We start from the raw sequence: 15,319 nt of genomic DNA on the forward strand, positions 1-15,319 counted from the left end.
TAATAAATTAATCAATAAATAAAATAGAAACGGCTCCCCCACCCGCAGTCCCCCAGAAACCCCCCCTCGTTGGGCATGGCCCCCGGAGCCCCATCCCCGAAGGGCAGGGCCGGGTGTGTTGTGACTCCCCCCTCCCCACGGACGCCTTGGGGCCTATTTACAGATTCACAGTTGGGGGGGCAGGGAAGGGGGGTGGAGGGGGCGCCCCTCCTCCCCGGCCCCTGGGGTCAGGGCAGGGGGCTCCCGTTGGTGGCCAGGAGCTTCTTGTCCTTGGGGGGGCCTCGGCGGGGAGAGCTGGTCAGCTCCGGGTCTGGGCGGCTGGGCGCGGGCTGCAGGCTTCGGGGTGGGGTCCCGGCGGGCCGGGTCTGGGCCCCGTTCTTCTCTTGTGTGCAGGGGCAGGGGGGGGGAGCGGTCAGGCCTCAGGAAGGGGTGCCACCCCTCTGGTGGTGAGGGGGCGGGGGGCGGCTGCCAGGGCTCACTCACACCAACCACCACGAGGCTGCCGGCCCTGCACCAACAGGGCGCAACCCTGCAGCCCGCGGCCGTGGAGACCAGACCAAGCCCCGGGGCGTCCTGGTGGGCCCAGCTCAGGAGACAGCCGAGACTCTGGTTACTGCACTCTGCGAGGCCCCGTATCGGGGCCAAAGCGCCCCCTTCCCTTTGGGAGCCTTGGGGAGCCCCCACCAGGTTGTTCTGGCTCTCCCGCAGCGCCTGCATGACTGGGCCACCCGCCAGACCTGGCCGGGGCTGATTCCCAGTGGTCAGGCAGCAGTTTCCGTGGGGCCCGAAACAAGGCCTGAGGTCCCGTACCAGAGACCACCCCTTAAGAGACACTGACGCTGGAGGCCGTGCTGCCATAGCAACCCCCAGGGCTGCCCCTCTGGGGCTCAGTCGGAGGTCCCGCACTGCCCCACTGCCCGTATAAGGCACGCGTCTCGGACCCCGGGTCCCTGCGGGTCCTACATCTCTGAAGGTGTGCCCTTTAAGGAACTCTGGTCGTCAAGGCCACCTTTCCTTGGCAGCCGGGTCTAGCGAGGTTCAGGGGGCCTTCCTGGCTTCTGGTCCCCCTGGAGAAGCAGACTCACAGGGCAGAATTCCTCTACCTGCCTATCGGGGCGGCCCTCCACTCGAGGCTAGCCCCGTTCGTCTGTGTCGGACCTCTGACCCCAGGGCTGCGTGATAATTAATTGATGTTGTAGGAACCACGGAGTTTGTTTGCGACCTTGACGTCCTTGATCCCTGGTGGCTAGGGGACTCCCCTCCTGACGACCACGTGGGCACAGAGACGCCCCTTCCCCCCGGAGCACAGACCTCACCCCCTCCCGGGGAGAGGCCCGAGGCTGTGAAAGCCAGGCCCAGCAGGGCCAGAAGGCTCTGTGAGACAAAGACCACCTCATCCTGGTTTTAGCACTGACAGTCCTTGGTGTCGGGAACCTCAGGACAGTTGGTCGCCCTCCTCCAGAACATAGGTCGAAAGCCTTCGGTGGCAGGGAGAGCCACCACCTCCAACAAGAGACCGGTGGCCCCTAAGGGACCCTGGAGGTTCCCTCCCTCCGTGGCGAGCCCTTCTCAGGCTCGGGAAGGCCCGGTTCCCTGGGAGCCCTGCAGCTGAAGCCTCGCCGGTAACACAAGCCCCTGTCCCGCTTGGCCACCAGAAGTGCCCCCTCCGCCCCACTGCCCTGCCCCCGCGGGTGCCCCAAGTGCCTCCCACCTGCCAAGGCCTGGACGGACGGCTGGTCGTGTGTGCTCAGCAGCTGGGCCTGGATGGTCTCCACCACCCGCTTGAACCGGCGGCTGGGACCTGCAAGGGGCAGGGCAACAGACCGATGAAGCAAGATCCATGTTTTCCGGCAAGAGGGGAAAAATGCAAACAGGAACAGTGTTCTCCGCCCGTTTGGGCCTCCTCTCCCCCCTGGTGTGTCTCTGTCGCGCCCCTGCATTGAGCACGCCTGCTTAGGAGGTAACCTTCCTAATCCTGACGACGACCCATGACCCACAACTCGCTCTGCACCTGGATCGTGCAAACTGTCAGTAACGCATCATTTCATGTATGGCCCTCTGTCTCACAAACGCATATAACGGCGTGTGGACCGCTCATGAGCAGAACAGTTCTCAGACTTTCTGAGCGGCTGCTCCTGGCTTATAGTACTCAGTTTGACTCGAATAAAATTGTCCATTTTTTTCTTTTTTTCTTTTTATTTTTTTTTCTTTTTTTAAAAGATTTATTTATTCTTGGCTTCACTGGGTCTTCCCTGCTGTGCGTGCCTTTCCCTCTAGTTTTGGGGGCGGGGGCCACTCTCTAGTTGCGGTGCTCACTGCAGTGGTTTCTTCTGTTGCAGAGCACGGCTCAATAGTGGTGGCAGACCGGCCTACTTGCTCCGTGGCATGTGGGATCCTCCCGGAACAGGGATTGAACCTGTGTCCCCTGCATGGGCAGACAAATTCTCAACCACTCAACTACTCGACCGCCAAGGAAGTCCCTCCATGTTTTTCTTAAATCAACGGATTCATCTTTTCATCTGCCGTGCTGGGCTAACTGGCTGGATATGACAGGCACCCACCAGAGGGCACCGGGAGTCCGCCAGAACCAGCACGGGCCCGCCGGGCTTCTCGGTACTTCTCAGGTGTTCTGATGAGTTCTGCTACCCAGCGCTCACTGTTTGAGTGATGATCCTGAGAATTTTATTTGCACTGTTTTCACTTAAGGCTTGAAATCTGAAGGGGCTTCAGTGCATTTCCTAGGCAGGACCTGGGCAAGAGACCCAGGGAAACATTACTGGCTGGGTTTTTGTTAAATCTGACTTAAATTCAAAATTAAACAAGTTGCTATATGGCTTGACAAGAAACTTTTGCAAGTGAAAGGAGAGCCTGAGTTGTTCAGCTCTTAATGATACCAAGCAGGGCCCTGTGGGGCTCCTGGGCACAAAGCCTCTCTGTGTCCCCCATTTCTCTGATTTTAGGAAACAGCCTTCCTTCAGCCTTCATGACCTTGCCTGAGTTCCAAGGGGCAGATTCAAGCAGTTGTTAATTAGGGAAGGGAGGCGGTGTGAGACCTGGGAGAAACAAGCGTCAAGAGCAGCCTTGGGGGCTTCCCTGACGGTCCAGTGGTTAAGAATCCAGCTTACCAGGCAGGGGCCCCCATCCGGTCCCTGGTCTGGGAGATCGCACATGCCACGGAGCAACTAAGCCTGTGGGCTGCAACTACTGAGGCCCGCAAGCCCCCGAGCCCGCGCTCCCAAACAAGAGATGCCATCACAGTGAGAAGCCCGAGGACCGCAAGCAGAGAGCAGCCCCCACCCCTGCAACCAGAGAAAGCCCATGCCCAGCAACAAAGTCCCAGCGCAGCCAAAAAGTATCTTTTAATTAAAACACGTAAAAAGTTGAAAAAAGTAAGCCAGGGTAACTCCTTGCTAGATTCGGAAGCAGCACGCAGGCGATTTGCCACAGGGCCCTCAGAAAGTTGCTTAGGTTTTATCTGAATATCTGAATTAGGCTACAAAATTAATAATGGGAAATTGCGCCTCAAAGGCCAAACAGCTCCTGTACAGACAGCCACTGATGGGAATACTAGCTGGGCTTATGTATGCTTGCAACCACTTAATTGAGAATGAAAGGAAATCCTGCCCTGAAATGGCCAACATAGGTCTTTTCAGCACCCTACAACGGATTTTTCACACACAGTTAAAAGCCTGCAGTCTCCTGGACCTCTGCCTGCAGGGTGTACTGGAAACAACAGTGGTAAGAGTTTTTCCTCTTTTTAAAAATTAGGTTAGCAGGGAAAATATTTGTAGGGCCAGCTTCTTGGATCTTTCGGATTGGAAAAACTCCTAAATTATAAAATGTTAGCGAGCTCTCATCACATTTTCCTATTTTCATACGTATGCAGAAGCCCCCAAAGTTTTCCAAATTCCAAAAATGCCTCATTGAGGGATTTCCCCGGGGGCATCTGTGGTTTAGACTCTGCCTGCCAATGCAGGGGACACAGGTTCAATCCCTAGTCGGGGAACTGAGACCCCGTGTGCGTCGGAGCAAGGATTGAGCCAGGACATCACAACCAGAGTCCGTGTGCAGCAGCAAGGATCTCGTGCCTTGCAACTGACACGGGACTAAGCCAGATAAATAGGCAAATGAATATTGAAAAATAATTTTTAAAAATGTAAAACGGAAACTGAAAATTGAAGGCAAGGTAACTCTGAAAGAGAGAACAAAAGGGAGACAGGGGATCTGAATCCAACCTCTTTTCTAACTGTTGTGTTTTACATTATTGTAACTGACTCCTGGCTAAAATTCTGAAATGGAAACTATGGGGTGTCTATTGGTGCATTTGTATGGCATATATATGTGTGTGCTATAGATGTCTCTTACTGCCAAAATTAATCTGTAAATAAACTCTATTTATTGGCTTACAGGAAAATAGGCACTTATGTAAATGCTCAGAAATGGAAAAGAAACTAACCCTAATGACTTTCAGGTTTGCATGCACTGGGAACCATTCAGTATAGCATTAATACCTGGTACTAAATTTAGCTTAAGTTTGTTGCATTAATTAATACAGACATGTTTCTAGAGTCATCAACATTAAGCATAGTATTTTTATTGTATCTAGGCTTCCTAGAAATCAAATAAATAAGATCTTATTCCTGTTACAAAGTTTGTCCACAAGAAAAATAACTAGATATGATAAAACTTTTCAGTTAATAAAATAGACATAAATAAGTGCCTTTAGGTAAACTCTTTGGGGATAATTATGTTTGGGGAATGTCTGTCTAAACTAGCCCCTTCAGACTTTGATAACCTGAAACTTTAGAGGACTGCTACCCTCAGCGGTCTTGAGCATCCCACAGAGCAGGGGGCAGCCGCGGCACGGGACGCTTACCGGAGATGAGCGTAAAGGTGACTGAGTAGATGCCACCACCACCGCTGCCGTCCCGCCGGGGGGAGGGTTCTGGACCCTCAGAGGAGCTGATGTCCACCTGGAAGCGGACGGGCTTCTGGAAGACGGAGGGGCCACCGCTGGCCTTGTACTCAGCCCTGAAGCTGGTCTGTGACAGCACGCTGTGACTCAGGCTGGGGATCTGACAGGGACGGGAGCAAGAGGAGAGGGTGATTTCAGTGACCTGACTCCAAGGCACAGATAAGCAGCCCTTGACCAGCTCTGCCCCAGGAAACACCAGTCCCCTCAGCCACCAGGGGGAAAGGATAACAGAAGAGGCATTAGAGGCCCCACTGCCTGCTGGGATTTATAGTTTTCTCTATCTTATAAACAGGGCATCAGAAAAATGGCTGAGCTACTGAATCCCATGGTAATATGGACTTTCACACCTGGTGCCAGCCCCAGGCCCCAGGACCACCTTCAACGAATTCCTTCCTTCTTCCACAAACCCTGCCCAAGTCGCATCTGTCTCAGAAACGTTAAGTCCCATGAGCTCCTTGGGCAAAGAACCACAGGACCCAGCAGACAACCCCAGAGTGCACTAGAAGAAGTATTGAGAGTTCCTTTTGCCAATCTCAGACCTGGTGGTAGGGGAATGGCAACTCACTAGGTCTTCAGTAGATGCTAACATGCAGGGAATAGTAATTCCGGATCTCATTTCTCACTTCCAGGCCCCAGGGCGCAATACACCTGGCTTCTTGTCTCCACAGTGACCACAACCAACTCTGGCTAAGAAACTACAAATCCCATGAGACCCAGGTGGACCCCAGGCCAGCACTAAGGAGGTGGACCCCAGAGGCTGCTGGGATTTGTAGTTCTGTGGAAGCCAGGGTGCATGGGGACCCACGCCCCTCACCGACAGGAAGGCGTGGACAATGTCCGCTTTGATGCTGCTGAGAGGTTTATCCTTCAGCACGAGGAATATTTGTTCTTCTTTGTCCAAGGAGATGAAGTTCCCGAACCAAGAGCGTTTGGCCAGCCTGAGTGGGAACAGATAGGTTGGAGGTGGGTTGGGAGGAGGCTAACGGAATCGCCCCTTCCATCCACTCTCTTCCCTTCCCTGTCAGACTCACTCTGGAGAGGACTCTGGCGTCAAACTGGACATCTCCTCGGCAGTGGGGACTGGGGAAGACAGAGCAAGGTCAGCACGTGTCCATCACCTGGTGCCCAGCACACAGGCCAGCAGGGACCTCCACCCAGGGATTCCAGACCCCGGAGTCGGTCCACTTCCCAGCAGTTAAACCCCAAAAGGCATGTGCGCTGCGTGACGTTCTCCCCAGGGATGTGGCCCCTCCCTGGTTGGGCCACGCCTCCTGGGGGTGGAGCTTGTTCGCCATGAGCCAATGGGAAGGTGAGCCACGGCACTGAAGGGGAATGGCCTTCTGACGAGCTCCTCCTCCAGAGTTGGAGGCCCGACCTCGCCTCTCCCCAGCACCTTAACCTCTGCTCCCAACAGCATCTTCTCATAGGTCGTGGGAGTCCAGGCCCCCAGCCTGGTCCTTCCTGGGGACCCAGATGTTGGACCCCAGCCCCCACCCCACATTAGGACTCAGGAGTACACGTCCCACACCCTTCACGCTCCAAGGACCCCCATACCCTGCATCTTGCGCCGGTGAAAGCGGGGGGAGCCCAGGAAACTGTTGCGGATGGAGTTGAGACGACTCCTCCAGGCGGCTCCCCCGACTCCGCCGCCAGGGCTGGGGGGCGGCGTTGTCCCTGGGGTCCCAGTGGGGCTGGCCCGGGGCGTGTGCAGGGGCGAGTGCAAAGGGGTCCCCCCGGAGGAGCGCGGGGGGCCTGGGGGGCCGGGCAGGGGTGTGGAGCGGGCACTCGGGGGCGGGGGCTGCTCCCCGGCACCCCCACCCCTGGGGCCCCGAGAAGGCAGCGTCTGCGTTTTAGAAGTCGGTGAGCCCCCACCCCGGGCCTCATCTCCAGTGGGCTCCGGCGAGAAGGAAAATACTGGACTCTGTAGAGCAGTGGAGTCGAGTGAGAGAGTGGACTCCGACTCCCAGGACATCCTAGGAGCCCCACAGGCGCGTGCGCGCGCACGCACACACACACACACATACACGGTGCACCCCAAAGACACCCTAGGAGCCCCACAGGCGCATGTGCGCACGCGCGCACACACACACACACACACACACACACACACACACACACACACACACACGGTGCACCCCAAAGCAGGATGGAACTTGCAGTCCAATAATTTCCCCAACACCCCCACCCCACCCCCACTGCTGAGTTGGGGGGCAGGGACTTTTTCTATCATGCTCAGGGACTGTAAACCCAGCAGTGACAAGAACAGAGTAGGTGCTCAGCTAACTTTAGCTAAATGAACAAATGGGACCCTTCAAGCGCACTGAAAACCCAATATGGGAGATGACGTGGGAAATGGGCGGTCTGGACTAAGATGCCAAAGAGGCCTTGGGTCTTTGGCTCTTTGGGGACAAGGAGGCAATGTCCCAGGACTTCATGGGAATTATAATTTCTGCTGCTTCAGCTTTGCTCCACAGGGTCTTCATTCCCTTACCCCCCTTAACCCATCTGGGACCTGGCCTTACCCTTGGGCTGCTCAGAGGACTGGACGACAGACCAGTGGAGGCTCCACTGACACTGCGGGATCTGTTTCCAGAAAAGATTAAGGGGAAAAAAATCAGGTGGGAGGGTTTCAGAAGGCTCGGATGTCTTCTCCCTTCCACACTCCTTCAAGATGAGGAAATGAGGCCCAGAGAGGGAAGGAGACTTGTCCCAGTCACGCAGCACCTCTGAGGAGGCCACAGCGTTGGAGCCCTGAACTCTCTCTCCACCCAGGGCTGTGCATTCCAGTGGAGGGGCAGGGGCTCCCACCTCTGGCTGTGCTGGGCCATCTCCAGGGCCCGTCGAGTGGGCACTGGGGAGCCACCACCCCCAGCATCTGTGATGCTCAGGACCTCCATGGACTCGCGCTGTGGCCGCCGCTTCCCGTGACGGCTCAGCATGGGGGAATCCACACGCTTCCGAGGTGGGTCTGCGGGCCGAGAGTATCATCCTGATCAGAGGGTGCACTGGTGCAGCTGGGCATGACACTCATACAGACGCGGACACTGAGGCTCAGAGTGAAGAGGGGCTTTGACAAGGGTCTCGGGGCAAGTCAGGGAGTCTACAGGTAGAAGCTCAAGGCCTGCAGCCCCTCCGTCCCTCCCTGGGGAATCTGGGGTCTGGACTCCCCGGCCTGCCCTTCTCACCAACATCATTCCGGGGAGGCAGGTCCTGATCCTCACAGCTGGGGTACCGCTCCTTCCGATCCAAAAGCAGGTAGTATATCATCTTCTCTTGGTTCTCCCTGAGTGGGGTGGGGGCAGGAGAGCACTGGGGTCAGAGGTCAGGTCCCAGGGTTGGTCTCATTCCCTCCTTGTGTCTGCGGCTCTGTGGGGCTCAGTGCACTCAGGCTCTCTGCCGATGGCTGCACTTTCCTAGGTATCAGTAGGGTTGGCCCCTTGGTCTCAGTATACAGCTCAGCCTCATTTTACTGAATGATGTAATAGTGACGCTGATGTGGCTCAGACGGTAAAGTCTGCCAGCACTGCAGGACACCCAGCTTCAACACCTGGGTGGGAAGGTCCCCTGGAGAACAGCACCCCACCCCAGCATTCCTGCCTGGAGAATCCCGTGGACAGAGGGGCCTGGCGGGCTACAGTCCATGCGGTGGCAACGGGTCGGACACCACTGAACAACTAACACTTTGACTTCAGCCTCTGAGCACGTACTGTGCCTAAGCACCATGTCAGGTGCTGAGTCGTCCTCAGCAGCTATTCATACCTTTCAGCATCCCTTCTTCTCCCCACTGGTCTCTTGAAGAGCTTTCCAGTTTGTTGTGATCCATACAAAGGCTTTAGTGTAGTCAGTAAAGCAGAAGTAGATGTTTTTCTGGAACTCTCTTGCTTTTTCTTTCTTTTTTTTCTTTTCATTTTATTTATTTATTTATTTTTTTTCCAGTGGGTTTTATCATTCATTGATATGAATCAGTCATAGAGATACACGTATTCCCCATCCCGATCCCCCCTCCCACATCCCTCTCCACCCGACTCCTCTGGTCTTCCCAGTGTACCAGGCCCGAGCACTTGACTCATGCATCCCACCTGGACTGGTGATCTGTTTCACCATAGATAATATACATGCTGTTCTTTCGAAATATCCCACCCTCACCTTCTCCCACAGAGTTCAAAAGTCTGTTCTGTACTTCTTGCTTTTTCAATGATCCAACAGATGTTGGCAATTTCTGATTCCTCTGCCTTTTCTAAATCCAGCTTAAACATCTGGACGTTCATGGTTCATGTACTGTTGAAGCCTGGCTTGGAGGATTTTGAGCATTGTTTTGCTAGTGTGTGGGATGAGTGCAATTGTGCAGTAGTTTGAGCACTCTTTGCCATTGCCTGTCTTTGGGATTGGAATGAAAATGACTTTTTCCAGTCCTGTGGCCACTGCTGAGTTTTCCAAATTTGCTGGCATTAAGTGCAACACTATCACAGTATCTTTTAGGATTTGAAATGGCTCAACTGGAATTCCATCACCTCCACTAGCCTTGTTCGTAGTGATGCTTTCTAAGGCCCACTTGACTTTGCATTCCAGAATGTCTGGTTCTAGGTGAGTGATCACACCATCATGATTATCTGGGTCATGAAGATCTTTTTTGTATAGTTCTTCTGTGTATTCTTGCCACCTCTTCTTAATATCTTCTGCTTCTGTTAGGTCCATACCATTTCTGTCCTTTATTGAGCCCATCTTTGCGTGAAATGTTCCCTTGGTATCTCTAATTTTTTTTGAAGAGATCTCTAGTCTTTCCCATTCTATTGTTTTCGTCTGTTTCTTTGCCCTGATCACTGAGGAAGGTTTTCTTATCTCTCTTGCTATTCTTTGGAACTCTCCATTCGAATGGATATATCTTTCCTTTTCTCCTTTGCTTTTTGCATCTTTTCTTTTCTCAGCTATTTGTAAGGCCTCCTCAGACTATCATTTTGCCTTTTTGCATTTCTTTTTCTTGAGGATGGTCTTCGTCACTGCCTCCTGTACAGTGTCACGAACCTCCGTCCATAGTTCTTCAGGCACTCTGTCTATCAGATCTAATCCCTTGAATCTATTTGTCACTTCCACTGCATAATCGCAAGGGATTTGATTTAGGTCATACCTGAATGGTCTAATGGCTTTCCCTACTTTCTTCAGTTTAAGTCTGAATATTCATGGTTAATTTCCTTTAGGATGGGCTAGTTTGATCTCCTTGCTGTCCAAGATACTCTCAAGCGTCTTCTTCAGCCCCACAGTTTGAAAGCATCAATTTTTTTTTTTTTTTTTCTCAGCCTTCTTTAGGGTCTAACTCTCACATCTTTACATGACTACTGGAAAAACCATAGCTTTGATCATGGACCTTTGTCAGCGAAGTGATGTCTCTACTTTTCAATATGCTGTCTAGGTCTGTCATAGTTTTCCTTCCAAGGAGCAAAATGCATATAATAATTGAATAAAATATAAGCAGTACATATGCTAATTTATATACATATTCCTATATCTGTATATAGATATGCATACCTGTGCATATGCACATATGCACATACATATCTATCTGTAAAATCATCCTCATCAGGCTCAAAATTCTGCAAGGGATTCACACCATGGTGGCCAGCCCCCAAGATGACCTTCACTCCACACACACCCCCACCATGCCCTTCCACAATGAACAGGGCTGAGCTGTGTAACCAACAGGATTTTGCAGAAATGACTGCAAGTCCATGGCTAGGATATCAGAGACACCATCCTCTGTGGGATCACTCAGTCCTCTAGAGGAACTCAGCACTGCGGCAAAAGGTCATTGCAGCCACCTCATGGCGAAATCTACGAGGTAGGGAGGCCTCATGCCGGCAGCTAGAGAGGGACTGAATCTTCCTCCGATAGTCTGACAGTCATGTGAATAAACCACCCCATAAACAGCCCTCCCATCTGAACTGAGTTTTCAGAGGATGATGTCCCATCCACAGCTTGACAGCCACCTCAAGGGAAATACCAAGACAGAACCACACATCTAAACCATTCCTGACCCAGAGAAACCACGGAAGATAAGTATTTACTGTCCTTCTAAGCCACAGGCAATGGATACACACCTAGATCAAAATCCAATGTCATTACAATGGCCTCTTTTCTTCCTCTGGTCTTATCGCTGACTATTTTTTCTGATGCTGAAGCTGAAACTCCAATACTTTGGCCACCTGATGGGAAGAACTGACTCATTGGAAAAGACCCTGATGCTGGGAAAGATTGAAGGTGGGAGGAGAAGGAGATGACAGAGGATGAGATGGTTGGATGGTATCACTGACTCAATGGACATTAGTTTGAGTAAACTCTGGGAGTTGGTGATGGACAGGGAGGCCTGGCGTGCTGCAGTCCATGGGGTCGCAAGGAGTCGGACACGACTGAGCACCTGAACTGAACTGAATTGATTCTTCCCATTGCTCACTCTGTTACAGTCCCATTGGCTTCCTACAGTTCAGTCCAGTTCAGTTCGGTCGCTCAGTCATGTCCGACTCTTTGTGACCCCGTGAATCGCAGCATGCCAGGCCTCCCTGTCCATCACCAACTCCCGGAGTCTTTTTAAACTCATGCCCACCGAGTCGGTGATGCCATCCAGCCATCTCATCCTCTGTCGCCCCTTCTCCTCCTGCCCCCAGTCCCTCCCAGCATCAGGGTCTTTTCCAATGAGTCAACTCTTTGCATGAGGCAGCCAAAGTACTGGAGTTTCAGCTTCAGCATCAGTCCTTCCAGTGAACACCCAGGACTGATCTCCTTTAGGATGGACTGGTTGGATCTCCTTGCTGTCCCAGGGACTCTCAAGAGTCTTCTCCAACATCACAGTTCAAAAGCATCAATTTTTTGGCGCTCAGTTTTCTTCGCAGTCCAACTCTCACATCCATACATGACCACTGGAAAAACTGTAGCCTTGACCAGACTACCAAAACCCCCAAACCTCCACAGGTCTATCCCTGCCATTCTCTCTGCCCACCGATATCCACAGGGTTCACTCTCTCACATGCTCCGTGTCTTTGCTGCAATGTCCCTTCTTCAGGGACGCCTTCCCTGGCAGTCCAGGCTGGAAATGCCCACCCACCTCAGCCATGCCCTCACTTGGCTCTGTTTTTTCATGCTGTCAGGTTTGTGGGGTTTGTTACAACATTCGCAGGAAGCTAATACAGATGGTTGATTAAGTGGACTGGATCAATGGGAAAGTGGGTGATTGGAGGGATGGGTGGATTGTAGGACAAATGGGAAGAGGGAATCGATAGAATGGATTAAAGAATGAAGGACCTTATGGGTGGATGAATGGATAGTTGAATGCATGGAGCTTTGGTCAGCTGGAAGAGTGTCTAAAGAAATGATGGTTGGGTAGATAGGCAAGTGGATGGTTGAGTGGATAAATAGCTAGTTGGATGAATGCATGAAGGCAAGAATATATACACAGATGAAAAGGTGGGTTGGGCGGGAGTTTGGATGGATAGACGTGTGGATGGGTATTCAAGCAGGAAACATGACACACTGGGAGAGAATCAGATTTATTATTTTATTTTAAAGATTTATTTATTTATTGACTGTGGTTTTTCTTGCAGCTCAGTTGTGGCAGTCAGGGTCTACTCTTCATTGCTTCACATTGCAGTGGCTTCTCCTGTTGCAAAACACAGGCGCCAGGGGCTTTAGTAGCTGCATCATAGAGGCTCAATATTTGTGGCACATGGGCTTAGCTGTCTGCCCCCTCCTGCCCCCACCCTTGCCCAGTATGTGGGCTCTTCCCAGACCAGGGATTAAACTGGTGTCCCCTTCATTGCAAGGCAGATTCTAAACCACTGGACCACGGAGAAAGCCTTCTTATTTTATTTTTTAAATTGAAGTCTAGTTGAATCACGATGTTGTGTTAGCTTCAGGTGTACAACAAAGTGATTCAGTTATTAATATATATAATATATATAATTCAATATAACTATAAATAAACATAAACATAAAATATAATTATATTTATTCCTTTTTGGGCATTGGTTCCTTCTTTTTCATGGCCTAGTAATATTCCATTGCACAAACATACTGCTCTTTATCCTTTCGTCTATCAGTGGACACGCTGATTGCCTCCACGTCTTGGATGTTGTAAACAGTGCTATGAAGAACACTGGGATGCATGTATCTTTTCAAATTATACTTTTCTCTGGATATATACCTAGGAGTGGAATTGCAGGATTATATGGTAGCTCTGTTTTTATTTTTTTAAGGAACCTCCCTGCTGTTCTCTGCAGTGGCTGTAGCAGTTTACATTCTCTCCCAACAGCGTAGGAGGAAGAATCAGATTTTAGAGCCAGACAGAGTTGGGCTCTGACCCCAGCTCCCCATGGTGATATTGTACAAGCCTGGAAGCCAAGGTGGATCTCCATTCAAGAAAGAACTTACTTAACTGTGAGAAGTGTATTTGGCCAAATGCCCCCAGCTACAGTATGTGTAACTGGTTTGTTTTGTTTTGTTTTAATCAAGTTTCTTTCCAGGCAGCCCCCAAGCAATGAGTAAGCCTTAGGGTGGGGGCCGTGCTAGGGCCTGACCACTTCCATCCAATGTGGGACTCATCTAATAGCAATCTCTCTTGTTTTTCCTTTTTTTCCTTCTTCCCTTCCCCCCCTTCTCCCCCTCCCTCTGAAAGTGAAGTGTTAGTCGTTCAGTCCTATCTGACTGCCGCCAGGCTCCTCTGTCCATGGCATTCTCCAGGCAAGAACACTGGAGTGGGTTGCCATTTCCTTCTCCAGGGAATCGTCCCAACCCAGGGATTGAACCTGCCTCACTTATGTCTCCTACATTGGCAGGCGGGTTCTTTACCACGAGCGCCACCTGAGCTGAGGCCCCCGCCCTCTACTCCTCCCTGTCTCTTTCTTGATCTCTCTTTCTCCCTTCCTTTTTTTTTTTTTTTTTAACTTTGAATTGAGATAAAATTCAGGCAACACAGGACTTCCCTGGTGGTTCAGTGGTTGGGACTCAGCTTCCACTGCAGGGGTCACTGGTTCTGCCCCTGGTGGGGAAACAAATCCCACATGCACGCTGTGTGGCCAAAAAGAAAATGAAAAGAGAAACAATTCACAGAACACAAAATCATTCCTTTTAAGTATTTTAAGTAGCATTTAGTATCAGACTTGTCTCGAGATCATGTCTATCAAGTTCCAAACATTTTCACCACCCTGAGAGGTAGTGATTAAGCAATCACTCCCCACCCATCCGGCAACCGCTAATCTGCTTTCTGTTCCCATGGATTAGTCCACAGTGAATCTTTGCACTGCCTCTCCCCTCGGGCTGAGGGATCTTGCAGGTGCATGGTCTCAGGCTCTTCCTAGCTATACTATCTTCCTGCCTTTCCTTTCACAGGTGGCAGAATGACTTCCTGCCTCCTCCTGTTCTTCCTCATCTTTATCTTTCACTTGTTCAGTGGCTCAGTCGTGTCTGACTCTTTGCGACCCCATGGACTGCAGCACGCCAGGCCTCCCTGTCCATCACCAACTCCTGGAGCTTGTTCAATCTCATGTCCATCAAATCGGTGATACCATCCAGCCATCTCATCCTCTGTCACCCCCTTCTCCTGCCTTCAATCTTTCCCAGCATCAGGGCCTTTTCCAATGAGCCAGCTCTTTACATCAGGTGGCCAAAGTATGGGAGCTTTAGCTTCAGCATCAGTGCTTCCAGTGAATATTCAGGGTTGATTTCCTTCAGGATGGACTGGTTGGATCTCCTTGCCGTCCAAGGGACTCCCAAGAGTCTTCTCCAGCACCACGGTTCAGAAACACTGATGTCATCTCAAAAAAATCCCTTGCATTGCTAACGCCGCAGCATCTGCTTCCTGGAATAGCCAGCCACGCCGCTAGCCTCTTGCTCTGAGCTCCAGCTCCCCCCCGCTACAGAGCAGCCCAACCTCTCAGCGGTGCAGGAGGCTGAGTGGGGGTTCTGAACACCTCCTGGAGGAGCCGTCAACCTGAAGACTGAACCATGTGCTGCTTTCGCTATGTGCCAGGACCGCTCAAGTCCCTCCGTGACCTCACTCCTTATATATAAACATGTCCTCTGTGTGTGTGTGTGTGTGTGTACGTGCGCCCATGCTCAGTCACTTCAGTCGTTGCATCCGACTCTTTGCGACCCTATGGACTGTGGCCCGCCAGGCTCCTCTGTCCATGGGGATTCTCCAGGCAAGAGTACTGGAGTGGATTGCCATTTCCTCCTCCAGGGGATCTTCCCGACCCAAGGATGAAACCCACGTCTCCTGCATTGCACGCAGATTCTTTACTGTTGCGCCACCAAAGAAGCCCGTATGTGTGTGTGTGTGCACGCGTATATTATGTATTTATT

The 15,319-nt window shown here is 51.7% G+C and overlaps 1 protein-coding gene across 1 annotated transcript; it reads right to left on the reverse strand.

The window, feature by feature from the left end:
• Positions 1-129: 129 nt before the first annotated feature.
• LOC136157660 (serine/threonine-protein kinase BRSK1-like) lies at positions 130-10,823 on the reverse strand. The gene is made up of 10 exons (XM_065919476.1): positions 10,789-10,823; positions 8,161-8,258; positions 7,784-7,943; positions 7,498-7,558; positions 6,530-6,896; positions 6,007-6,055; positions 5,790-5,913; positions 4,877-5,075; positions 1,712-1,801; positions 130-382 (listed from the first exon to the last, which is right to left on the reverse strand). The coding sequence occupies exons 1-10, from the start codon at positions 10,821-10,823 to the stop codon at positions 228-230; spliced, it is 1,338 nt and encodes a 445-aa protein (XP_065775548.1). The 3' UTR covers positions 130-227.
• Positions 10,824-15,319: the final 4,496 nt, after the last annotated feature.

Source organism: Muntiacus reevesi, chromosome 2, assembly GCF_963930625.1.
Source record: "Muntiacus reevesi chromosome 2, mMunRee1.1, whole genome shotgun sequence".
NCBI lineage: Eukaryota > Metazoa > Chordata > Mammalia > Artiodactyla > Cervidae > Muntiacus > Muntiacus reevesi.

What these genes read in the sequence shown, in the direction of transcription:
- LOC136157660 (XM_065919476.1), bottom strand. Translation starts at nt 10,823, where the DNA reads ATGAGGCCTCCCTACCTCGTAGATTTCGCCATGAG. An exon ending in TCACCGGCGCAAGATGCAGG is followed by an intron (nt 6,056 to 6,529) that starts GTATGGGGGTCC and finishes TGTCTTCCCCAG; the next exon opens with TCCCCACTGCCGAGGAGATG. An exon ending in GTCCGTCCAGGCCTTGGCAG is followed by an intron (nt 383 to 1,711) that starts GTGGGAGGCACT and finishes CCTGCACACAAG; the next exon opens with AGAAGAACGGGGCCCAGACC.